Here is a 27,979-nt window from a genome sequence, read left to right as displayed (position 1 = left end):
TTTCTTCTCTGAAGACTTTGAGCATGTCTCCTTTTGAACTTTTCCTTTACTTACCAGAAAGAAAATTTCGAGGGCCTGGATTGAAATGAACAAAAACGTAAGTGACATGATGTAAGACAACTTTTGAGAACTTTGTAGATTCTAGAGTGGCAAGTATAACAAACAAAACAAAGCAAAACAAAAAAACACACACAAAAGCGGGGAGTGGAAATGTGGAGATTTTGCTTTCTTATAGCAAAACAAAGGAAAACTTGATCGCTTGCATCCCCAAGCACCCTAGATCCTTTCCCTCTTCTTTTTCATATTTGGGCATAATTAGCACAGTTAAAGTTTATCATTCTCCCTCTCTCCTTTCTCCTCCCGCTCCACTCCCCACCCCTGCATCCCCTTTCGGTTCTCCCCAGGACTGGTGGTAAAAAGTGGAAGCATTCACATCAAGACTCAAAAGTTGAGCGAAACCGTGGTTTCCTGGAAGCCGCTGTCTCACTCGGCGTTAGCAAGCCTACATTTCTGCCGCTGGGCGCTCGCCTCCAAGAGGCCGGGCTGCTCGGCACAGCTTGCGATCGCGCGTCCTCGCCTCGGGCCGCCAGAATCAGGCGCGCTGCCTTCCCGCACGGCACGCGCGGGGGCCACTGCAGCGGGGAGGCGGTGCCCGCACGTGCGGCGGCTGCGGACTCACCTGCGCCTCCCGCGCCCGGCCCCGCCCATCGCCCCGCCCCGGCGTGACTCATTGGCCGCCGCTCGGAGGGGCGGAGCAGGGGCGGCTCCGGGACTCATTAGCGATGCGGTCTCTAGGCTCGGCTGGGTAGTCCGGGACCCGGAGCGGAGCTGGGGCTGCGGGCCGCTCGGCGGGGACTGCCGGCGGCGCCGCAGCAGGCGATGGGGACGCGCGCTGCATCCCGCTGCCCATCTGCTAGCCCTGCTCTGTTGCTGTAGGGAGCGGCGGTGGAGAAAAAGACACTCGCCACAGACCACCATCCCCGGGGAAACCTACTGGTGTTGGCTCCCTGCCGTCGTTCCTCGCGGACTTCCAGGGCGTGGAAGAGGAGCGAATCCTGAGAGGAGCTCGGAGCATGGGGACAGGGGTTGCAGACGGCAGCCGCGGGGCGCGCCGGTGGCTCCTGTGGCTAGGACTCTGTTTCTGGGCGGCGGGGGCTGCGGCTGCCCGAGGTAAGCGCTGGGTGGACGATGGTGCGCGGGGGGAGCGGCCGGAGGAGAGAGCCGGACTCTCACCTTCGGCGTGGGCTTCCCAAGTTGTGCTTGCTTCTCTCCGCGCGCGGAACCCGACTCGGTGGGAACCGTGTAGAGGAGCTCCAGGGGACCACTGCCTTTCAACCCAAGTTTGCTATCTGCAGTAATCCTACAGGTTGCTCTGACTGGGGCCCCCACCCTTGAGTCTCTGCACCGGCTCGGATGTTCCAACCTCCCCCCCTGCCCACCGCCCCGACCCCCGACCCCTCCGCCCCTCAGTTGTTGCAGACTGGATAACTCGTCTTCACTACAACCTCTCTCGCCTTGGTCCTCTCCACTTTTCCTTCTTGGGCGAGCTCATCCCTGGGTGGGCGCCCACGGTGATGTTTGAGAGTACGTAGGGAAAGAGGAATACCAGTGGGTTCCAATAGAGACTGCGCTTTTTTTTCCCTTCAGGGGAAGCATCCAAGCTGGTCACTTCGCTCTGCACCAAGCCCCTCGGGCGACCCTAGCCCTGGCTCTAAGCCAGCACTGGCTTTGCCTTACAGAAGCTGCGAGGGTGCAGGAGCTCTGGGGAGCTGTGTGTACCCTGGGGTTTAACTGCGCCTGCAGTGCCCAGCCGGATAAGCAGTTGGCCAGAGGCTGCACTCTCGGCGCATCCTCTCCCTACCCGGTGCTTATTCCAGCTTAGAAGCGCGGGCCCTACTGATCAGCAGAGAAATCTCTGCTTCTAATAAGCTCAGACGTCCCCCCCCCCCCACCTTTTTTTTCTGGATCCGCTGCACTCCAGCAGAGCATCAACTTAAAGATAAACCACACGGACCTGTTTTGAAGCTGATCATAGGCAGTTTCAGACAGCCCCAGTGCCGAGGCTACCTTTGAAATAATCCAGAAGCTTCTCATTCCCTGCCCTTCTTTACCTGTCTTCTTTGCTGCTTGCCATCCAGCGGGGCTTAGAATATGTAATTGCATTAAATGATTTACCTAACGCTTGTCTAGCAAGAGGTGGCACCGGGGCTAACTATCTCTCCTTCTGTTCTGTCTATTGAGCATATCACTAGTAGCTGTGAGGCCTTTGGAAGGGTTGACAAAGATGCCAAGAACTGGTATAATCTCATTTTTTTTTTTAATAGAAGCTAACGGTGTTGGGAGCAGCGATGCCGCCTGGAAAGAGGAATTAAAAGGGTGGATGGAGGTTTTCAGCGGCATGATCCTATTCTGTGCCTATTTGCATTTCATTTCCTGAACTTTTTTTTTCTTTTCCTTTTTATAATGGAGCAGGCTTTCAAAACATAAGGAAAGGCTTTAAATACGTGTGAGAGTGAGGCGTGTTTCTTTCTCTTGCTGGAAGAGCATGGGCTTCAGCCATTTAATTTACTACAGGGAACTGGAGACTGCCTAACTGCTCAGGCAACTCTGAGTGTTTTCTACACTGTTAGGGGGGAAGTAGGGTGCATATGCCTCTCTCCTTCTTCTACACGAGGACCGAAATGTCTGACTTTCTACTTTCTAGTCACAGTGTGGGATAGCTCATGGTGACTGACTCCAGGTACTGACCCTTGGAATTTGGTGTGTGGAGTTGTCTTTAAGCCAGCTCAAAACAAGAGGTGGGAACATGCCAGCAGCCTTTTGGATGGAGTTTTGCTGGCTGTGAAAGGAGGCTAGCACCTCTTGTCTGCAAGCTGTTCTGTAAAGGTCTCCTGGAAAACATACTGTACACTCGGCAGGCTTATGTACAACAAATGTCTTGCACAGATCATAGAAATGCCCGAGACACATGGAGCAGTAAATCTGAGTAATGCTTCCCTCGTCGCGTTTCCATTCACCTTTAGCAGCTTTGGGAGATACTTCAAGAAATGAGCATTAAACGGGCTACAAAACCAGTGAATTCTCTCACACCGGGCTTCGGGCAGGTGGGCACACATGATAGAAGTTTCCAAATCAAAGATCTTTTTCCGTGTCAAGTTCTATCATTTAGGCAAGGTGTGGTGCATTAAACTCAGGATGCAGTGGACTCCTGTAGCATCCTTGTGTAGTAGTCTCATGTGCTGTGTATGGTTGGTTGGTTCTATTGGTAATTTGTGTGTTTGCAAGTTAAATAATTTATATTTTGAAGACCTTTTTCCTTTTATGGTGCTGGGGGTGTGGTGGAGGGGGGTTGGATGCAGTGCCTGGCATATGCTGGGCAAGTACTCTCTCAGTGACACATAACTGTAGCTCATCAAAGAGTTCTCTTGTGGATTTGATCCAAGATGCCATCACTTAGTCACCAAGCTATATAGAATTACACTATTTGTTTTCACAGTATTGTGAGATCAGCAACACTCTTTTCACAGGATTTACCATATCTATTTCCATGATGGTGGCACCATCTTTTTTTCTCTCTAGCTTTTCTCTGCTTCAATACCTGATTCAAAAAAAAAAAAAAAAAAAAAAACCCTCTGGAAACCTGAGCATAATTTTGGATGATTGGTTTCAGATATACTCTGCCAGGAATACACTTGGGACAAGGCCCTGCATGAAGGAAGTAGCCCTGACACGGGGGGGGGGGGTATTCTGTTCTCCACCTTACTAAGCAAAGCTTATGCCTTCAGAGAACAAGTTTTATTCCTTCTGGTAAAGTATAAGGATAGCACCCTGATGCTATCATTATGGTAGGTTTTGACACTTTACACCTTAGACTAAGGACGTTTAAAAGTTACTTGTGACCTGCCAAGTGCTAACTGACTTCACATCTTGTCATACTGATTTATTTTATTCTTGGAAGAGTGTGCGGTGGATGGAGTTGTGATTTGCAGAAGAGATCATGTCACTAACCCGGTTAGATGTTGGCATATGCCCCGGTAGCTACAGGGGTACAGTGATAGGACACAGTTAAGTTATAGGCACCGAGGATCATATGACTTACACATGCTCATATCCTCCAATCTATGTCTTAGAACTGTTGGCATTTTTGTAAAGTCATTTGAGAATGCTTCCTGTGATTCAAAGGTACAGTCTGATCACAAGACTGAAGGTAAAGCACCTCTTCCCTCGCAACCCTCCTAACCCTCCCAACTTCCTGTCAGGCCCTTTCTGATTCACAGGTTGTGCTCTTGGCTACAGCAACACTGTGGTGCCTTCTCTTCCTGCTGAAGAGATCTTTTTAAGCATCTCAGTTCTTGAGAGGACATTAATTGCTTTGACTTATCTGAGGAAAGGAGTGAAGGCCCCTGAACTCTTCAAGTTCTTTCTCACTCTGTGAGTGACCCAAGTATGAGTCTCACTCTTGAGGTAGTGCTCTGAAGGGTCTGGAGGACCAACAACTGCCCAGGCTTCTCCCTCAGGGCTCGTGAGACTGACAGGGTCGAACAGGAGAATGTAGATCAACCTTGCTAAGGAATGAAAGGCTCACTTGGCTTCTCTTTCCTAGGTTATTTGTAAATGTGTAGTGTGTGTGTGTGTGTGTGTGTGTGTGTGTGTGTGTGTGTGTATGTGTGTGTGTTCATCCCCTGAATATTGTACCTATGTTCAGATATTGCCAACATAAAGTTTTATGAAGGAATCTGTTACCTGGGACATATCGGCTATTTGATATCAGGCTCTACTGCTGTTTTCTGTTTTTAAACATTTCTTGTATAGACCTGAGCCACATGTATGAAAATTGAATCCAACCAAGCATTGCCCCCTCTAAGGAGGTAGTAGTAGTATGGGGTGCCCTCTTAACAGAAGTCTCAAGTGTGTGCTCTCTTAATGGATTATACTTTTGCCATCCATCCCGACTGTCTTTGCCCCAGGCAATGCCTCCTGAGTGACACTGTCCTTGTCATCTCTCTTTCTCTGCCTATTCTGATGCTGTCATAACCAACTGTGAAACAGTACAAAGACAGAATCTCTTCCATTCCACCCTAAGTCACATGGGTCATGTAAAAGCCATGTGCTTCTTTTTCATTTTCTGTGTGTATGCGAGTGTTCATGCATGTGGAGACCACGGGTTGACATGTGAAAGCCTTTAATCACCCTTCATCTTACTATTTTTAAATTTTTAATTAATTAATTAAAATTTTAATTAATTTTTAAATTGCATTTATTTATTAACACACATGAGAGAGGGAGGGAGGAGGGAGAAAGAGAGAGAGATAGAGAGAGATGGGGGAAGGGAGAGAGAGAGAGAGGGAGGAGATCAGGCATGTGTTTGCCATAGTGCCTGTGAGGAGCTCAGAGGAAAACTTGCAGGAGTTTGCTCTCCTTTCCACCCTGTGCTGTGGGACTGAGGGATTGATAGCAGGTCATCAGGCTTAGAGGCAAGCATCTTTGCCAATTGACATTCCTGCGGATCTGCTCATCTTAGGTCACAGGCTCTTCTCACTGAACCTGGAGCTCATGGATGGGTTAGGATGACTATCCACAAGCACCGGGGATGTCCTGTCTCTGCTCTTCTAGTTCTAGGGTTGCAGGCTGTCTAACCTTTGGACCCCCCAACCCATTTTAAGTGGATACTGGAGATCCATGCTCAGCGAGCCATCTCTACTCTTCACCTTTCATTTCTACATTGTTGGCCTGAGAACAGTCATTTCTCCTCTATATGCTGGTTATTCTTTAAAGAAGGCTTTTTAAAAATATTTTTTTATTGGATATTATATTTACATATCAGATTTTATCTCCTTACCCCATTCCTCCCCACCCCCAGGAACCCCCTATCCCATCCCCCTCTTTCTACTTCTATGAGGATATAACCCCACCTACCCCCCACTCCCACCTCCCCACCCACGAAATCCCCCCCCCCACACTCGGTGTCCAGCCCTCATGGGACCAAGGATCTCCTCTCCCACCTATGCCCAACAAGGGCATCCTCCCCTATATATACAGCTGGAGTCATGGGTCCCTCCCTATGAGCTCCTGAGCTGGTGGTTTAGACCCTGGGGAGCTCTGGTTGGTTGGTATTGTTGCTCTCCTCATGGGGCCACCAACCCTTTCAGCTCCTTCAGTCTTCATTCATTCAGCTGTTTATTTACTTTTTCTTCTGATTGAATCTTCCTCTCCCTTCTCTCCTCCAAGTCCTCCCATCTCCGTTCTCCCCCCTCCCTCCTCCCCTTTCCCATCCAGCCTCTCCTCCTCTTCCCATGGCTATCAATCAGTCTTGGCATACCAAGTTGCAGTAAAACTAGGTGCATCTTCTTTTATTGAGGTTAGACAAGGCAGCCCAATTAAGGGAAAAGGATCCAAAGGCAGGCAATGAAGTCAGAGAGATAGCACCTTCTACCACTTTAGGAGTGCCACACAAAGAAGACATTTTAATATATTAGATATGAAGTAATTTTGATATTATAGTGCATACCATTAATTGTTCTGAATGTGCTATTCATATCAGTTCATTTATTCCATAAATGACTCATTGTGGCAAGGGTTATTCTTTTTAAGCTAGGAAGGGAGGGGAGAGGGGGAAGGGTTAAATAAAACCTGAAGACCATGGAGGAGTTAGGATATGCTAGATCTTAAACCTAGTCAGTCTGACTTAAGAGCTCACAGTATGCAGTGCAGCTAAGCTATGCTGCACATAAAAGTGGTCTCTTGCATTTTATTGACAGAAGCCCTAAAATGATATCTTCCTAAGTATCCAGAATTGTAGAGGAATTTCAAGTAGCTTAAATATATCTGTGAATATATTCAGATAAATCTGAGAGATTTATGTTGTATGAAAACAACATCCTTAACCGCATTCAGCTTCGTATACTTTGGGATGGGAACCACACTTAAAATGCTGAATACCAGTTTCTAATATGATAGCTTGCCTCTTTTTTTTTTTTCTTTCTTTCTTTCTCGCAGTCTTGAGTGTCAACAGAAAATATTACACTGATTGAATACACCAGCCATGGAATGGCAGTTCCCAAAAGACTATTTGTTGCATGTCTTGTATTTTTAGCCTTGTTTGCCGGGAAAATGTGGAGCATGAGATTTGAGAATAGATTGTTAACACGAGAGGCTGCTGTTTCTGCTGTTTTGGGTCCTCCTGCTGCTGCTGCTTTTGCAAGGCAGATGGCTAGATTCATTTATAGAAAATAGATATTCGTTCTATTTTGCATTTCCACTTCGAAAGGAACTTTTAATTGCTTGTGCCACACAGCACTGTATGGCCTTACTGTGTGCACACACACGCTGCACGGGGATAATTTTCCGAATTCGGCAGATGTTAATAGATTCAGTTTGGGTGGTTCACTTCCAACTGCACTGCTGCTGACTCCGTTCTGGTTTGAGAGTTCTCTTTTAGAAGTGGGTCTGTCTTTGGCACCGTGTGTGTGGAGACTTTTCAGCTCAGCTCACTGCTGCTGTCTGTCTCATTCCCTCTACATGGAGAGCTGGAACTTAGAGATAGAAATATGTGGGTTGTGTTTACGGGACTGATGTGGAAACCTGTAAGGCTGAGCATCTCTTCTTAGGCATACTTGGGAACGTTTTGATTTAGGAATTGTTCAGACTTTGGACTTTTACTTATATACATAAGTAAGATATGTTAGGCAGGGACCCAAGTCTAACCAGAGTTGATTTATGGTTCACATACAGCTATCAGGTGGAGGCAATCTTACATATCATTTTTACTGTAGTAAGGCCTTCACTAGACCCCCTAGGGTCACATTTGAAATTTTGCAGTTGTGGCATAAGGTAGGTGGCCCTAACCTTCGATGCTGGAGTTTTGTAGATTTCAAATTCTGGAATACAAATGATCAAACCTGTGTTTTGTCTCTCAGACTCCAACTTGGCCAGATAGGACATAAAATATTTCCTAATATTGACTCTAACAGGATGCTGTGTCAAGATCTATATTGTTATTTAATGTTTTTTATGATTTAGTGGTGTGTGTGTATATGTGTGTGTGTGTGCAACACTGTATATGTAGAACATAGGACAAGATTCTGGTCATTTTTCTTCTTGCTCCTTCATGCAGGATGAACCCAGGTCACTAGGCATAAACTTCTCCGTGGTCCATCTTGCAGGCCCAAGGTGTATTTTTTTTTCCCCATGAGACTCAGGCAGAGTCACATGGGGGATATGGGAACTGGGAGAGCAGGGCAAGGTCTGCACTCTGTCGGCCGGCACCGAAGCCGTGCACCACAGCTCGTTTGTTTCAAGGTGTATTTTTAAGCCCAGCTTCATGAATAGTGAAAACCTGTCTTTCAAAGGACATTCAATGATGTGCTTTGGTTAGTGCACATGTAGTCATTCCTGTTGTGTGAACCCAAACATGCTACTTTTCCTTATTAAAAACTGATGCTGTAGTGATATATAATCTATATAATGTCTTCCTTGGTTTTCTATAATTCCTAAAACAATGCAAGCATTATGTTGACTACGTAGAGTACTGTGTTAAAAGTTGGGTTCACAGAGTTGGTTAGGCAACAGTACAAAACAATCTGTCCATGCTCACTAGACAATAGTAGATTTTCTAATGTGTTGATGGGCAATTAGTTGAACAACTGATACAGAACAGATGGATATGGAGGACCAACTATTGATTTTATGGCCTCAAATTCTGTTTTATATACTGCAAATGAGTCTATCATTTGAAAGACACCTCTGTATAGTTATCAGTTGACTTCAACACTGTATCAGACGATTAGAAAGAATCAGATGGGAAACTATTACGCTGATATTTAGGAACTAAGGTTAAACTTTGTAGATGCTGTGTGTTCAGCTGAATTGAATGCTATGGTGTGTCAGCCAGGAAAGTCAGGAATCCAGAAGGTAGATTCTTGGCAGACAAGTATAAAAAATAGGAGGACCCAAAGGCCAAACTGAAGAAATGTTGACTAACTTAAGCACCCAACCAACAGGAGGAGAGCCGTATCCCTGCAATATCCTTCACACATTTTGGCAACACACCAAAAACAAATTAATTGGCTATGGATTGGATACAATTTACCTCTAAATAAATTTGTAATAATATCCTAGAGGTACTGGTAGCTTTAGTGTCTTCTGCTAGGGCAATATTTATTGCATAGTTATTCTCTTTATTTAAATTTAATTCAATAAATCTACCCGAGAAGGAGGAGGGCATATGGTCATGGGTTATGAAAGCTACAGCGTGATGTTTGGAACTCACCAATCAATGCTATTCAAATGGACACGTCCATCTGAATAATAGCAAATTCCTCTTAAAATGCTGATTTAGTAATCTGAAGAGGGGGCTGTGAGTTTGCCTTTCCCGTCGTCTATCTACAATAGATGATGAGCCCAGAAGATGCTGAATTGTTTTCCATTTGAAAGCCAGTATGAAGTAGATTTCAATACAAGACTAAAAAATAGTTCAGTAGGAGGGTAGAGAAATACAAATGTCAGTGTTTATTGGACAGACATACAACTACTTATAAACTAATAGACATTTGACACTATTCTACTTCTTGGATTTTGTTTTGAAATAATTAGGGGTCTTATGCCTGAATCTCATTAATTTTTTTTTTTTGTAATGAAGCGGAAATTGACATCCCCAGAATTAGGGTATTCCTAGTGTCAGGTTTTGTCAAGAAGTTTTCCTGACCCTCTTCAGCGCTCCTTCAATTCATTGTGTTCGCTTGACTTAATTTCCCTATACTTCAGGAGTGATCTAAAATTTGGGGTAATTAGAGAAGTAGGAGAGAGAAGAAAAACAGTTTTTTTAAAAAAATTCAGCCACGTCCACCTGGGTTACTGATGGTCTCCATAGGTTATTGTTACTATTGTTACAACATGATGCAAGACCAAGAGCCTGGACTGATGTTCTGCTGCTGCACCTGGATGACACTGCTCACTGTTACTGTCTGTCACGTGGCAGTGGATTTTCCCATAGCACAATAGCTGGTCTCACTGTAATCTTCATGTACTAAGGTATAAATAACACTGGGGTACTTTCTAAAATCTGCCCAGTATTGTCCAGAAACCCTTAGGAAACTTTACTTGTAGAGTAATAATGAAATATCTGTAAGGGCTATTAAGGTATTTACCCACGCAATATATTGTAAAGTTTGCATTCTTAGACTTCAAGAAAGATAAAATGACATCATGAATGTCTCTTTTGAATCATAATTGATTTATATGGTATTTGAAATTTTTAATTTGATTAACAGGTAGTCGTGACACACATCCATAGAAGGAGGTGATATTTCAGTGTATTTGCCCATCAAATCAGAGCAATTAGCATTTTCATCTTTTTCAATTCTTTGGTTTTGGAACCTTCAGATTTTTATCCTCTGCTTCTTCAATAAGTGTATAATGGGTTGTTATAAAGTAGAGTTACTTAGTGTGTGTATCTACAACATCTTTCTGTGTTCTGAACCATGTTTTATAGGAACTCCCATAGTGTGATAATTTTTATGTTCCCCTCTGCCTTTATACTGAATGGTTATCACCATTACCACCGCCATCACTGCCACCACCATTACCAACACCACTACCACCATCAACACTGCCACCACCACCACCAACATCACTACTACCATGACCACCACCACCATCAACACTGCCACCACCACCATCACCATCACCATCACCACTGCCACCAACACCAACAACACCACTATCACCACTATCACCACCATCACCACCATCACCACCATCACCACTACCTCCATCACCATCACCACTGCCACCACCACCATCACCACCACCACCATCATCACCACCACCACCACCACCACCACCATCACCATCATCACCATCATCACCACCATCACCACCATCACTACCACCACCACTGCCACTATCACCACTGCTACCAACACCAACAATACCATTATCATCACCATCACCATCATCACCATCATCACCATCATCATCACCATCACCACCATTACCACCACCATTGCCACCATCGCCACTGCCCCCCACAGCCCCTGTCACATGCTGATTATCAGCACTAGGACAAGAATTTGGGTCTTCCATTGGTGTCAGGGCTTTTTAAACTACATTATCATGTAATTCTATTTTATTACCAAATAGGTTAATTGGGCTAAAGTTGAATGATAGAGTCCTTCTGCTCCTAATTAATAGGTGTGTGTGTGTGTGTGTGTGTGTGTGTGTGTGTGTGTATGCATGCGTGTGTGCTTATGGAGAGAGAATGAAAATGAAATGAGTGCATACCTTCCCATGCATACCTTACCCTCCTGGTGTGTGGTGTTAGGTTTCTTGTGGTTTTAAGCAGAAATGGCTTTCTCTAGGGAAAAAGAACAATAGGGAATGTGTTGGGAGGTTGGGGAAACTTAAGTGACTGTATTAAAACTAGCACACTGAAATGTGGAGTAATTGGTAAGCAAAATCATTTTAAGACCTAACTAACAAAATCTTAAATGTCAGAAAAATTAAGTCTGGGCATGTGGATCAGTGGTGTAGTGCTTGATCCCAAAGTCCTCAGTTCCATTCCTTAGCACGTGTACACGTACGTGAGTACACACAGACACATAGACACACAGACACACACAGACACACACAGACACACACACACACAACACACACACACACACACACTCACAGAGAGAAAAACACATATGTACATGTCCTTGCCCACTCTCACAAATACACAACTACATGCACACACATATCCAGAATATTCAGAATTCAAATATGTTCCTCAGGTTGTGTAGTTTTATAAATACCTTGCCTATATTATTAATTTAGTGTGTGTTCCTTCCCCCCACTGCGTTTTTTTAATCTAATGAGGTCAAAATCTCCTACCTTGTATTTGAAAAGAATTTACTGGTGCAATGTAATTAGACTTCCAGTACATTTTCCATAAGTGTCTTCAATAAATATTTAACCTATCTTTAGGAAGATAAGGAAGAATGTATATTTTTCCAAAGTAAATTTCAATTCCGGAGAAATAGAGTTTTGCACTGAATGCCTCTTGGAGGGAGCCCTGTACAGCACCTGTAAAGCAGATGTATTTGCTGTCTACATAGCAGACCTTAGAGCTCCCATCAGAAGTCAGAAGAGTTTTCTGAAGCTTGAATCTGGACTTTTCCAAAATTGTTTCCCTTAAAAAAAGCAATCAGGAGGTTCACAGATTCTGCGGGTGTGAGGTGTGTGGGTGGGATGTAAGTGCTGGGGGTTTGCTTTAAAGAAACATGTCGACTTAAAGATTTGTCATTTTTTTTTTTAAACTTGGGAGCAAACAATAAATCCACCTGATGTTTACTGAAGTTTAGCAGTTAGCTTGGGATGCACACCGACCTCTGGATGTCAGTGTGACAAGACAAGTGTACTGCATTACATGTTATCAGAGGAGACAGTTGTAGAGCTGGTTATTAAAAATTGTCAGGGTAGCACGTGCCGCAATGTGTGGCTGTCTCTGTGTGTATTATACATTAGTGAACTATCACATCTCGTCATTATTCCAAATGTACATAATCAAAGTTCTATGCCATTAGTTTCAATGGCATTAATATCACTTCAGCTTGAGATATGGTCACATTTTTTGACTCGAAAGTCAGTGTCTACCTGATGGGACTCTCGGTTTTACACCTTACCTCTACTTTTCTTTGTCTATTTCCTATTCCTAAAGCTAAGGCTTGCCTGCTGCTCTAATACGGCAGACTGGAAGGTCAAGAATATAGGTCCTTAGTACAGTTTGGAAATAAAATATTCTTTCCAAAGGCTCATGTATTGAATGCTTGATTTCGAACCATGTCTTCAGAGATGATTGGATCATGAGGGCTTTGACCTAATTAGTGAACTAATTGACTGGTGTACTCAGAATTGTTAGGCTCATTGGAAGGATTTGGAAAGTATGTAAGGCATGTACCAATTTTAAGATGTGGGTTGCTTGGGTGTGCCTTTGAAGGACATATATGTGTGCACATACACACACACACACATGTACACAGACACACATGTACACACATACACACACACACACACACACACACACAGCCATCTAGTATTACAGTCTCTGTCTCTTTGCTTTCTGGTTGCCACACATTGTGATGTTCTACCTCCCTATGTAACAGACCATAACAGTGGACACAGCTGACCACAGCCTGAAACCTCTGAAACCATGATCTGAATTGGTTTTCTTGCTCTTAGCCAGAAGACTGAGAAAGAAGGCCAACTCACTCTTCCATTGTCTAAGTTGTGTTTGTCAGGTGTCTTGTCATAACAGAAGATGACTAACCGGAGTTCCATGCATCACTCCTTCATTCTGGTTCTTTGCAAAGTGAGGAATGTTGACTCACTCATCTTTTAAGTTCTTTCCGGCTTTGCCATTACATGACGTCACCTTTGTTTCCAGGCCCACATATTCATAGCACTGTGGTCATTTCATAAGGCATTCCTTGTCATCTTAAATATACATTGAAACCTCCAGTGGCTTAATGCTGGGAGTAAAATGTGTGAGACAAGGTAATGGGTTTAGAGACTGAGGCTGCAGATTTGGGGCTTATGCACTCTTCAGATAGGTACCAATGATGAAAGGAATTTATGTTTTGATTTCTTTTACATTGGTGTTTGTTAGTGAATGCATCTACAGGTTCAACATCATTGATCAGAAATATTCTGAAGTTTAGAGCATTGACACTTTTTTTATTAGGAATGCTCAGTCAGTAAGGTTTCTGCAAATGTCCTGAAATGTGAACAGCTCTGAAACCTGAAGCACTTGTGGTGTCAAATGCTTTGGATAACAGGAACTTAATATTTGTGGACTGAGCAGAAGAAACCCTGGGAAGCAGCATAAAGAGGTAAGGTCCCTTTAAAAAAATGTACTTCTCTGCTCTATGGGACATGTGGGCTGATTGCTGCTAGGTTGATTTTTCTTTTAGAAGAAATCAGATATATGGAACTTTATTATTAATTTTCCATAATCGAAACCTCAAATTAGCTTACTAAACATTGACTCAAAGGTCAAAGGGTATGCAACTCAGTATTGCAGTTCATGTGAAATCAATGGAGTGGGCCAGAGTGAACATGGAACAGCTTTACTCGAAGTGTAAAATAGCTGTGCTTCCTGGAAGGCATAAGGCATAGAGATGACCTTTTCCTTATGTTTTGTTTCGCTGAGTATAGGACCAGCCCATGACCTCCTGCATGGTAGACAAGTGCTCTGCTTGTCAGCTAAGTTCATGAAGCCCTAAAGTGGCCTTCATTTAATAACTGATAAGCACTAATTCGATCACTAAGTTTCTGTGTCTTCTCCTACTAGTTTTAAAAAAGTCACAAAGTTTCCATGTGGAAAGTATCTCTCTAGTGCAGAGCCTGCACTGATAAGGGAACAAGTACTGTCCTGTGAAGGAAGGGTTCTGGCTTGTCTGGCTTTGCACACCTTCCCTGCCGGTGAACCTAGACCTTCATTTTCTAGGAAGAAAATGATGTCCTTGCCTCCTTGCTTTTCAGACCCAAATAAGGAAAGTAATCAATAAAAGCACAAAGAAATTCAAAAGAATGACACCAGAAGACTAAAGACTATTGATTATTTTCCCTCTTGTCAAAGGATGTTTTCCTTTTGTTTAATGTTTACATGTTTTTGAAATTTCTCTGAAATAAGCTACATCTCTTCTTCATTCTGAACAATGAACGCTGGCACCAGAATTTGAAGGACTTGGGCTTAGGATAGCTGTTAAAGAGGTTTGCTTAACAGACTGTTTTGTGTTTGGATGAAACTTAGAGTTCGTCTTGAGTTCCTGTATCCTTGCTAATGCATTTGTGGAATAGGAATCCAGTGGTGGAGTGTAAATATCTCCTGCACATAATTATTCTTGAAAATGATCTGTTCATAGGAAAGAAAACCTATTCACCTCATTTCAGCTAACTTATGTGACATTAGTTCTGTGACTTGGAACACCTAACCTTGTAGTTTACTCAAAGGAAATCATTTTAGAGAGGCTTCTGCTACTGTCTCCCAGTTTTTACCAGTTCTCCAATGTTTCTTGTTGAAGTCCAGGTTTTCACACGTGGAGCGGTCAGACTCATGTGTGAGCACCACGTCGTTGAGCCTTGGTTACCTGCTGCTGAGTTATCCATGGGCTCAATAAAGTGTGCATGCTGCTCACTCGAGAGGACACTAGGTGGTGCTTTTATTGTATAACTTGGCTTTGTGCATCCTTGAAGAAAGCTTCGGATGTTTGCAGTGACATGCTAATGACACCCTTAAAAAGCCACAGAACAACCTCCCAGAGAGTGTGCTGGGTTGTTCTATTACTTCTCTGAATTGTATTGATTTCAGTATTGTTGAATGCTGCATCTCTGATGGGCGCAGTAACTTGCCAAGTGCCACCATACATTGGGCTTGTGTCACTGAACTCTGCAACCTCTGTCGTGATGATTATTCATGTGGATGCCACTTTTGCAGGAAAAGTGTGAGACACAGTGGGTGTCGAAAACTTCCGATTCTTGGAGATTAGGTGGCAGAATAATCAGGTTGGCTATATTTAGCAGTTATCAGTGAAGAATCTTGCTTCCGGAAATGGCGGGCAGGTTTTAACTCAACAAATCCCTTTTATCACCCCAAAGCAGTGCTTTTAAACTCCCAAAGGAGCAAACATGTACAGTAGTGCCACCGAGGGTTAGGTTGGAATATCACAGACAAATGCTTTGTGTGCCCGCGGTGTAGAGTTTTGTTCTGTAAGCTAAAACCCGAGCTTTGTGAGGCATACTTATTATCAGTTTCATGAAAATCTACTAGAGGGAAAGCTAAGCTGTTTAATGTAATATCACCTAATAGAAAATATACGTGAGTGATTTTCAGTTCTGAGGAGAAACAAATTGACTCTGATGTTAGCAGTCAGCTGATTACACAGCCTGGCTCTAGCAATACAGTCAGTTAATCAGCAGGGGCAAGACCATTCTCTATTAAGGTACTTAGCAGATTCTTGATTTGGGAGCCTAGGCTGGAAAAGCAACATCTTAATGCATGTAAAAGTAGAAATGCAATGTATGTAAATATAGAAGTGGATCAGTTTTGAGGCTGGGAAGAAAACCTGTGAGATGATAATGGGATGCAGGTGACTGCCCCTCATCACCATTCACCTGCTTCATCAGCTCTGTTTTTATCGGTACTGGATTTCAGATGACTCGGCTGAATACAGCTGATTTGTTTCGTTGGAAGGGGGCCTTAGTCTTTCTTGTTCCGTTGGAAAAAATGAGGTATTTGTTAAAGGGGTCAGACAATGTGAAAGAAATTATAGAAGTCAGGAGACTCAAGAACAGAGTATTAGGGGTAGACTACAGTGCAGAACCCACTAATAGAGGACCCCCCCCCCACATACACACACCCTCCTCTAAAGACTCTTGGCCTATGCATTACATTTCTGTTGCTACAATGGAATACCTGAAGTAATTCACTTACAAAGAGGAGCCTTTTCACTTGCAGTGTTAGAGATTGCAGTGACTGATGGGAGGTGGCTTTGGTGAGGGTGCTCACCCCAACAGGGTCAGAAGCACTCATCTTACAATCTTAAAAACAAACAAAGAGAGAAATTCCAAAGAGGGCAAGCTCCAGAGTTACCCAACCCACAAGCGTCAAGGACACTGACCTAAGGGCCTCTCAGGAGGCTCCATAGCTTGAAGATGTCAGACCCTCCCTAACAGTGCCACCTCAGGGACAGAGACATTAATGCATACATACCCAGGATTTACACTGCAGTATGCAGCATGCAAATACTAGGAAATCAAAATTAGGTGTGGTTGAATATTCTTTTACTAGTCAAATTGTCCAAGGGCTGTAGGTACCATCTATAAACCATTTTGTGATGTATTGTTTTACCTCAATGAATATGGATTTAAAACTGCGTTACATTTGACATGTGTCTGTGAAGTCAACACGGCACTTAAAAGTAGACCATGACCAATGTCTGTCATTGGTTCTTCAGTGCATCCCTCTTGTACTTAATGGTGTCAAGCTTGAAGTTTATGGTTGCTCTTACATTTTTATATGCAGGCCTAGACACTTAGTTGATCATGTCTCCTTTTGAGATGCCCTCATGCTGTATAACACAAGATAGGCTCCATCCTTATTTTCCAGCAATTAGCATTTTCAGCCAAGCTTATGTCTTGCCTGTGTTCCTGTATGTAATGTAGCCGGCTTGCTTCCCTGGAGTGCACTGTTCACCTAAGTGCCAGGAATACTTATGATGCTAACAGGGTCTATGTCTAATTGTTTCTCCATATTTGAAAGTAGGTTATTTGGACTTAGGGCACAGCTGGGTCAGCTTTCACAAGCAGTGCCTACACATTTGCTTCTTCTATGCATGCCCTTGACTTTCTTCTCCGTGTTTGATGACAAAGTTAAACATTTTCCCTTGTATTTCTCCACTATGTGTGTTTCGAGTGCAAAATACACACTTAGCTCGTTTTGTTTGTGTCGGATTTTTGGGATTTTTAAGTGTGTGCTCTTGGGTGGATGTAGAGACGCTTCTGCACTAATGGTGGACAAACTTAGGATAAAACCATCATAAGCCGAAAGCGTCACATGTGGAAAGTGTTGTGAATGCTCTTGGACTTCCTAACCATCAGACCTCAGCAAGAGGATGCTGGGAGTCGTACTCACTCTCTCTGTCACTTGGGAAACTAGCATCATGGGACAGCACCGTACCCTGCATCACAGCCCACTGGAAGATCAGCATTCGGAATCTGAAGTGACAGCTTTTATTGAACATGTCATTTTATGCAGCTGTGAAGTGGAAACGTCCTATTTGGGGGACGCCTGTGAGCATCTTCTTGATGTGTTGTGTGTGATTGCAATCTCTCCTCTCAGCTTGACTTAGATGTCTTCAGATAAAGTTTTTATTTATTTTTAAATTTTATTTTTTGAGCCCGACTGTTACTTGGTAACTTAGGCTGGCATACTACTCACCATGTAGTCCAGGCTGGCCTCCAAGTCATTGCTTCCGCTTCAGCCTCTGAGGTGCTGGATAAAATAAAATTATCCTGTGTCTTCTTGTGGACTAGAATTCTGAATGTAACCAACGCTATAGCTCAGTTTGTGTTTAGCTGTTTTGTGTAGTGCTTAGGAAATCATCCCAAAATTATATTAGTGATGCTCACTTATGATTTTTTTCCCTGTGATCTTACATTTTGGTCACACTTATTTGGGCTTTCCCCTAGTGATTGCAATGAGATATTTGTAGTTTAGGAAGGTTTCATGTATTCACGAGCAGTTATTCTGGCAGTACCTATGTTCCAGTAGCCTCTATAGGTTTGATTCCTACTACTGCCCCTCCAAATACTCTCTTCAGGTGGACATTATGCCATGCCTCATGGCTCTCCAAGGTTTTCTTTGTCTTATGCAGTTTGTGCTTTGTTCTGTCCCCTTCGGCTTTGTGCTACTGTTTAGGCATCTTTGTATTTTTCTTTTTATTGTACTGTAAACTATTGAAAGTAGCCACACTGCTTTGCTTATTAGTGATGCCCTTAAGAATAATATAGAGTATGGTGTCTTCTACCTGGAGAATATATCATAAATCTCTGAAATTACATTAAAATGATTTTGAAGTTATACAGCTTACCATGTAGGCCCACCCATACTTGCTGTTATTTATAAGCATAAATTGGAATGTTCAGGTGGCACACTTTGGTGGAAAGCTGGTTGTTCCCCTCTTCCTCCCTCCCTATTCCCCACTTGAGTTTACTAGGGAAAGCCTTTAACTCTCCATTCGATGAGAAAATACCTGAATTATTAGCACTCTGTCCAGAAATGCAAGGCACTAGGTAGAAGATACTGGAAAACAAATGAAGAGAGACCTAGACAATAGGACCAAATTCTTTAATTGCATCTCTTAACCAAGAATGAGTTTCATTTGACATCTCAGAGGTTGGCACTGTTCAGTCATAGCATTGGATTTGCATCTCTATGCCTGGATTTCTTCAACAGACCAGTTGTGATGAGACTCTGCATATGCGTTCCCAACAGTAGATTTAAAATGATATGGAATGGTGTACCGGATACACCTCTTTATCTAGATATAAATTCTGTCGCTGCACCAGGCTGTCCCAGTCTAAGATTATTTGACATAAGTTAGATTCCCAAGATATTCTAAATGCAAAACCCATACTAGCAAAGAAGCAAAAACTCTAAGTGAGCTTGTAAATCTGATCAGGCACCGCACTGCTTAAATGTGTGTTCATTTGGGTGAAATGATGGTGCTGTCTTTCTCTAATAAAACAAACCTGTGGGAGAAACATACTTGAAAAATTAGCTCTTGTCACAGTAGTCTAATTTAGCTAAAGGACTTGAGAGATGTATTCAGAGGCCCTAAAGAACCTTCACGGAATAGAAATGGCAGGCTGCAATTCTGACTGAACTTGCATGGTTGGGAATTCCAGGTTTGGAATGTCTAGAGCTGAGATAGTTGGATAACCTGGCTTATTGCAGCATTCTGGGGAGGAGTCAGGACTTTTCACCCCATGACCTGTGAGCCAGGCTCATGACATTCCTTTCTAACTCCAATAGCTTTGCTGTACATGAAGCATTTTTTGAATTGCAGAATCTCACATGGTTATTCTAATACGTTTCAAAATAAAGAAAAATAATTGAATGGAGATCCTCAGGAGGTTTTCCAGCCTGCCCAGGAAGTCTCTCAGGTTCATGCCACACCTTTCCCAGGGCCTCTCTTCCCCTTTGCTTGTCTGTTGCTTCAACTAATTGTCTCAGGACAGAAGCAAATATCTATGGTTCTCGCTGGTTCAGAATGTTTCCGTTTTTGCAAGTAGAGCTTAGTATCCTGCACATTTTGTACCTTCAGAGTTATGGATGTGAAAGCATAGCACACGTGTTTGCAGCGCTTCCCCTGTGCCAGTGGCCATGCCTGCTGCAGTGCCCCAAGATCACAGCAGCAATATCAGGCAAGTGGCAGGTGGCACTTCCTGCGAGGTGAGGTTGCAAGAGACACACACTCACATCCTTTTATTCTTTGCCAAGATGAAGAGAGTGTGTGATAGTCAGAACAGAATTTTGTTGTTGTTGGTTTTAAACTTTACCAAAAAACGACTTTGAGGCATAATATTTCATTCCCAATGTTCTGCTGCATGTACTATTTACTTTTGTCTCAGCATCACAATAAGTTGGAAATTCAGCAAGAGGAAAGCTTGTGACTTCCATCAACACAGGTGAATTGGCAAGCCATGTGTTTAGAAAATTTAGTGTTCTTCTTTGCAAAAAGGTTGGCTCCGTTGTGGTGGAACATAATCTTGGATTAGCTATGATGTCATATATACTTGTGGCATTATGCATCACCTACTTTTTCTTGGCATGAGATGGAAATAAACAATTAACAAATTTTATAGGCAAATTTAATTAAGCTTAGACCTACTAGTCTTTGCCAAGTCTCTTTCTACATTTAAAAATTGATTTATTAATAAAATGAATTGGAAGTAATTAAGACATTGAAAATAAGATCTGGAAACCATATTTTCCTTTGCCAAGCTGTGACCACATGATGAGGGGCTCAGTTCCTCCAAGTCTTTAGCTCTGAGATGAAGGCTTCTTTAGTTTTCTCAGTAAACTTTTTTCCCATTTTTTTTTTTGCATGTGAATGTGCATGCATACACTCAGACGTACCAAATAGAAGCTTTATATCTACTCACCAATGTTCGAAATTGAATATGATTTCTTTCCCTTTGAAAGTACCTGTATGACATGGACTTGTTTTTTGAATATTTATTTATTGTTTGTTGTATGACATTTTAATAAATGAATGGAATAAACTGATGGAGAAATAAACAGCTTCCAACTACATTGAATGTCTCTGTGTTAATGAGTTCTGATTTCATATTATGATTATCTGTCACAGGCCTCTCATTGTATTAGATTTTATATATACAGTTGTTACTATAGCTATATGATCTAAATGTTACGTTTTATAAAAAGGGAATTTAAAATTCACACATACTAACATTTGGGCACAATGCTCTTGATCTTCAACTTGACTGGATTCAGAATCACCTGGGAGACATTTCTGTGGGAATGCCTCTGAGGATTATGGTTGGGGTAGAGAGACCTACTTGTAATTGTGTAGAACCTTCCTGTGAGCCCAGATATGAAAAATGAAACATAAATGTCTCCCTCCTGAACAAGAGCACATATTGCCCTTTGCTCTACTGTCTTCCCATGATGCTACCCTCCAGCATCTGTGCCTTTTAACACAGACTCAACAGCAACAACTCTACAGAGAGTTCCAGGTATTTAGCTCTGGGGTTGCCCTCTCTTTCACTTCCTTGTGCAACCATGATATGAGTAAGCACCACCATGCTCCTGATGCCACATTTGTGAGCTGCTCCTACTGTCATGCCTTCCTTAGTATTGGGAACTGATCCCTCAAACTGTGGTCCAGAATAAGCCATTCTGGTATGAGTTAGAAGACTAGAGTGCCAAAGGAATGTGGAGAGTAACAACCTTGAACATTATGTATGAGAAGAGTTCAAGGGCTCTATTGGAATTGGTCCAGTGATCACTTGTCTTTCTGGTAAAGAATTTGGCTGCATTCTATGTTCTGAAGTTTTGAGTGGGGCTGAACTCAAATGTAGTTGACTAATATGTTTGACAGAGGACACATTAAGAATTCATAACATTCATTCTTGGGATAACCATGGGATAGCTGTTGTTCACTGAATTTACCCAGATTTCAGTTAGAGAGAGTACAAAGGTAATGTTGTACTTTTTTGGACTTCAGGAGAATCTACACTTATGTACACATCTAAAAATAATAACTGTCTTAGTCAGGGTTTCTATTTCTGCACAAACATCATGACCAAGAAGCAAGTTGGGGAGGAAAGGCTACAGCTTACATTTCCACATTGCTGTTCATCACCAAAGGAAGTCAGGGCTGGGACTCAAGCAGGTCAGAAAGCAGGAGGTGACGAAGAGGTCACAGAGGGATGTTACTTACTGGCTTGCTTCCCCTGGCTTGCACAGCTAGCTTTCTTATAAAACCCAGGACTACCAGCCAGGGATGACACCACCAAAAATGGGCCCTCTCAACCTTGATCACTCATTGAGAAAATGGCTTACAGCTGGATCTCACCAAGGCATTTCCTCGAGGGAGGTTCCTTTCTTTGTGATAATTCCAGCTGGTATTAAGTCCAAGGACACAAAGAGTCCCAGCCACATGTGTCTGAAACCATGGAGCTGCTTGATGTCACTCTTTGCTAATCATGGTGGACCATATTCCTTAAAGCTACCTCAAAACAGGCTCAAAATCAATGGAGACAACCAACTGCAGACCCCTAAAACAGTGAGCACAAACAAACCATTCCTATTTTAAAGCTGATTCAGATGTGTGGTTATAGAAACAGTAACTTAACTGAACCAATACCAAAACAAAGACTGGGTACTTCTTTTAAAAAGTATATATCATAGTTTTGGAAGCTAGTTAGTTCAAGATGTAGTCACTAGCCATGATGAAGTCTTGCTGCTTGCCCATGCTACCTGTCTGGCAGGATGGCATGTGGCAAAACAGTTCCGTAGTATCTTTATAAGGGGGTTATCACAACTGTCAGGGCAGTGATCTCAAGGTCTGTCATTATCCCTTACTCCTCTTTTAATACTGTTGCATTGAGGAGTAAATCCAAACCTGAATTCAAGAGGGACCCGAAACATTCAAGCTACGGAAATGTGTTAATTTTGAAAGAGACTGTGATAATGGGTAATACAGTACACTGTGGAAAGACAGATCATTTGGCTACCCATTCACTATGAGGCCATAGAAAATTATTTAGCTTCTCCTGGGTCTCCTTTCCTGACAAATTTAGATTGCTTATACCACCTATTGCATTGAGTGTATTAATATGTGTAAAATCCCTAAATGTCTTCAGCACACAGTGCCTTATGATGTGATACTGTGATATCTGTGATGCTGTATTTGAATCACTGCGTAGGAACTGGGAACCAGAAACAGGAGTATACATAACTGCTATCAAAGATCTGAGAAGGGTGGGAGATACTAGCATAGACTTCGTATGATGGTGCAGGAAAATTAGAGAGGACAGTGTTTCAGGGTAATAATGGCAGCATAGCTAAGAGCTATCCCCGGCAAAACTTGGAATTGAAGTTACCAAAGGAATTGTTGACAGAGCCAAATGATGAATTTGGGGAGGGAATTATCCAGGGATAGGTGTGAGACAGAGGATGCAGGTAAAGATGAGTTCCATTAAGGAGTGAATAATCTTACCCTGACTGCCTAGATGTCTAGTACTTCTATTGTATTTACCCAAAGACAACCATCTATTCCACTGGAGAGGCTAAGTATGGGAACCCCAGGAAAGGTGACAGTTGGTTCGATTCTTTTTGTGCAGTTTTTCCGATGGGATGGGCAGACAGGAAAGCCAAAACTTTAAAGAGAATTTGTGAACCAGGCAGGAGAGAATCCTTTCCCCAAGGCTGTATCTTTAGCATTGGCAGAACAGGCAGCTATCCTTTGGTTAAAGAGGAGGGTTGAAGAGGGGAGCACCAGTTTTACTCATATCACCATATTGGCTAGGGCAGTAGTGAATGCTGGCCACATACTTGTCATCAGGACCCAACAGCAGCCAACATCGTGCAGTGTGGTGTGCAGGCCAGTGGGCAGTGTTGTTTTCTAGGCACGAACTCCAAAGTACTCTCTCTATTATTCTAGGTAACTCCTCACACCCATAGTTCATTTTTACCTATTCCAAGTGAGCACTTTAGGCCAACTGATTTCCTTCCTTTCCTCCTCTCTGAAATGGAGGAGTGCTCTTTAGCACTTTTACCCTTTGAAAATACAAAATCATTCAAGGGCTTTCATATTTTCAAAGGGCAGAGGCAACTTTAGTGTTACAGAGGAGTGTAAAAAGCTGACTGATCTTTTTTTTTTTTTTTTTTCCTCCTCTCCTTTGAGCACTGTAATGAAAGCATGCATAAGACACATCCTCTGGCTCCGTGTGTGTGGATGCCAGTGAGCAGTCGGATGAGGGACGAAGAGCAGAGGGGCAAGACAGGGTGCATATTTACAAAGCCAGGCGGCTCCTTCACTGCCACCATGTTAGATGTTATTATTTTTCCTCTTTTAACTTGGTGACAAGGAAATGGTCTGTACCGTTTTACCTGGGCCCTTGAGAAAATACAAATGAGAACTGTCCCAACAATTTTAATTGAGAAAACAAATGCTTTCTACCTTGGCACTCATTGGTTACATCTCTGAGTCCCGAGATTAAAACTATCACCATCAGAAACTTGCTAGTGTTATTCCCCTAGTGAGTTTTGCCTCTGGAGTGACAGGTATAGTTATGTCTCCTTGAGAATGCAGACAGAATGGCTCAGCTGTCAGCTGGGAAACAAATAACGAAGCCACCGCCAGGAACATTATCTCAGCCCTCACCATACCTACTGGTAGAGCAGACACCTCTGCAGCACTCTGTCATTCAAGAGGACCGTATTTTACCCAATGAGGTGCTTACTACAAGCGGCCATAGAGATGATCTACTAACTCGGGCTTCGTCAGCAGCATCAGACACTGGTGTTCTGTGTGAGCTGGGCTGTTTGCCTCTTCTGCAAAGCACACAGCTATTATATGTATGAGGTTTTTGTTTATGTTTATTATTAAATATAAATATGAACGGTGGCCCATGGAGATTTTCAGAGCTCTGATTCTAAAATGCCATCTGCCTGGAGTGTTGTCTTCCTTCTGGGGACCCCAATGGATATAGACTTAGCTCTAAACGGAGGGCTGTCCCAGACCTTGTTCCAGGAGACCCCAGGGAACTGTTAACTCTTTCTAGTATTATCTTAGGATTTCTCAGCCTCTACCCTGCATAAGAAATGGGCTGTGCCTTTTCAGTGACTCAGTGATAGCATAATCTCACTCCCTTTTTCCCTTTCCCCTTGATTCCCACCCCCTTGTCACTCCAGCATTGCTATCAGGAGCTAGGGGCAGTCTACTGGTAGCGTCATTGGATTCCATCCCTTGAGTTTATGGCTGGGAAGCGATTAATTGTGAAACTATGTCTGAGTTTATGGTGCTTCTTCAGATGAGTCCTCCCCATTAAAAGGCCGCTTAAAATTCATGCACAGTCACAACTGTGAAAGAATACCCAAGACTCATAAATAAGGCAAACCTCTCTTAATTTATTGCCAGTACCCTCTATACCCGCATTGAGCTATTCAAAACCCTGCACAATTGATGTTTCTTTCCTCCAGTTATTTCAGTAAAAAATGAACTCTATTTTATGCCACACAAGCATACTAATAAACCAGTGTTTTGCTGCTTATAAAGGCAAACTGTCACCTGTTAAAATATGTAACTGTCATGGAAAGATAAAAAAGGATCATTTAATAATGATGAACAATGTGCATGTGGCATAAATAGAATACAAAAGGTAAACAGCAGTTTATTATGCCAGAGTCAGCCGCTCCAGTCCCCAGTGAAGGCTCTTGGTGCTCATCCTTGTTTGTAGTACCCTTCCTTTCAGGGAAAGTAAGAACAGGACTAAACCGTGAGTTTATGTTACTGCCATGCAGGCACATAGCTCTTTCTGACTATCAACACTTGTTCCATAACACAGAAAATGTTTATTTTATTTTTTTAAAGGCTTGTTTCTTATTTCTATGGAGAACTGTCTTAAGTGCTCTGTGTTGTTGGGCATTCAGTTCTATTTTAATAATATGGAGCGTTTGGAAGTTTTGTTGTCCTAGCAAGCCTGGGAGGGAAGTAATTCGCAATTACACTCTTGAGCTTATTTGGAAGGCAAATACGTTTCTAGCAAGATATATCTGGTGGTACTCGGTACAGCAGGAGCTGGGGAGCTCTATCTGTGGCTATGATGGTCTTTTGCACATCATGATCTCTTGTTATTGACTTGAGTGAATAAGACCACCAAGGGATAGCATGAGTAAGTTCCATTCACAGGGCTTTTGAGTGATGGGACAATGAGAAGAACATCTCCATAACAGTCATGGATGGTTCCTTGGTGATAATGAGATGCTCATCCTGTGTAGATTCTTCAGGTGTAGTGAACTTCAGGGTATTAAGCTCTGGAACTATCTCCAGTTGACAGCTTCATCTCTTCGACTGTCATTTCTCCTTCTTTCCAATTGGCACACATTTATATTGAAGAGAATCTTGGGGGGCCATGCTTGACTGACTACATGTTGGATGTTTGAAGGTTATGTAAATATTTTCCCAATGGAGGATTTTGGCTTCTTAAATATCTGGCCTTTTATAGACCATTCCAGTTGAAATGATTCAAAAGTTTACCTAACTATTGGGCTACCCATATCAGTTCAGAACAGTGATGATGATAAAATTTTCAAGCATCCTCATAGCTGGGTACTCAATAGGAAATAGATGTTGCCCCAGAATGTGATATGTTGACATAATAAGGAGAGTTTCAACAGGGACCAGCATCCCTGGAATGGGACATTAGATCCCAGCTCCATTTCTCCCTGAAGTAGCCTCCTCACAACCAGGTTTCCTCCTCTAGAAACTTTGTTTATCCGTAGCATCATTAATATAATTGTGATATTTACATAAGCAATTTATACATGGAAAAGTAATTTGAGGTATAATCTTATCGTATTTAAACAAGATTTGGCTGCTTCTCCCAGATTAGATTTCTATCGCTGTGACAATAATAGCAGAAAAATTAATGGAGGAGTATTTTGGACCCTGTTTTCAATGGTGTTAGCCTACAGTCCATCACCTGATCTTTTGGTATGGAGCTGTTGCTTTGAGTAGTGTCACAACAGGAACCTGTTCACCTCATAGTTAGCTGGGAAGAAAAGGGAGAAGGGTTCCTTTTATCCTTTTATCCTTTTACCCTTAAAAGGGAACACACACACAGCTCTAACCTCTTCCACAAGGATTTCTCTCTCCAAACAAAAAGGTCTTTTACTTTGAATTGCACTTGCCTGAGGAGCAACCTTTCAACACATGGGCTCTGGATTACACTCAAGATGCAAGCTTTATACTCATATAAAGTATAAAGCATAGTCCAGTCCATCTTCAGATGTTCGTTTATTTGCTCACGAAGTCAAGTGTTTTGTTGATGTCATTAAGTACATATTCATTGATAATATAATTTTACCCTACTCTACCATCCCACACTTCTATCCTTTTAAGAAAACCTTCATTACTCAATTTATTTTGTGTGTTCATGAGGGAAGCTGAGTATACAAATTGGGGGGGGGGGGTCAGAGAACAAATTGTAGGGTTTAGTTCTCTTCTACAATGTGGGGCCCTTGGGATGGGACTGTGGTGGTCAGGCTTGGTGTCAAGCACCTTTATCCACGGAGCCATCTCATCAGCTCCCGTTTTCGTTATTCTTGATTGCTCTTTATGCTGTACGATGTATATCAGCCATGAAAGCACAGACTTTACTGCTCAGTGTCTCTGCGCATGCTTTGCCTAAGACGCATGCTTATGCCGCTGTTAGGCTGGCAAGATCCTCCTCAGTCTTCTGAGCCCCTTGTAGAGGTGGCCAGAACTATGCTTCTAGCGATTCTAATAAGCAAAACGAGTCCCTCTCTTCTGAAGCAACTTCTTAAAATATAAAATTTATTTTATTAAATTATGATCAAAATATTGCCTACTTCTTTCCATTAATTAGGGGGAATGTGTTCATTTAGTGGTATGTTGCCCATAGACCTTTCAAAGAAGAATAATAAAGTGTCTCATTTAGAGTAGTTACAATGAGCTATGTTTGTATTTTAAGAAAGCTTTCAAATTGCTAAGCCGTGGTAGTGTTACAGTATTTATGGGAATGCACACCAAGTGACCTGGCATTAGGAACTAAATCAGGTAGGTAAATAGTTTTCTTTTGTTTCCCTTAACGATCCTACTTCACTTCTGACTTTCCTGTGGTTTAAAGAGGATTCCTTTCACACCTGCTTATTATTGGACAAATG

The 27,979-nt window shown here is 42.6% G+C and overlaps 1 protein-coding gene across 8 annotated transcripts in view; it reads left to right on the top strand.

The window, feature by feature from the left end:
* Positions 1-823: 823 nt before the first annotated feature.
* Unc5d (unc-5 netrin receptor D) overlaps positions 824-27,979 on the top strand; it is a 506,034-nt gene continuing 478,878 nt past the window's right edge. For all 8 annotated transcript variants that reach the window (XM_076913983.1, XM_076913981.1, XM_076913982.1 and 5 more), the window contains exon 1: positions 824-1,170. In XM_076913983.1, the coding sequence (XP_076770098.1) occupies positions 1,074-1,170 (97 nt within the window). In that variant the 5' untranslated portion in view covers positions 824-1,073. The remainder of the gene's footprint in view (positions 1,171-27,979) is intronic.

The sequence above is a fragment of the Arvicanthis niloticus genome, chromosome 16 (genome assembly GCF_011762505.2).
Source record: "Arvicanthis niloticus isolate mArvNil1 chromosome 16, mArvNil1.pat.X, whole genome shotgun sequence".
Classification (NCBI taxonomy): Eukaryota; Metazoa; Chordata; class Mammalia; order Rodentia; family Muridae; genus Arvicanthis; species Arvicanthis niloticus.
This window is presented reverse-complemented; position numbering and strand designations above follow the sequence as displayed.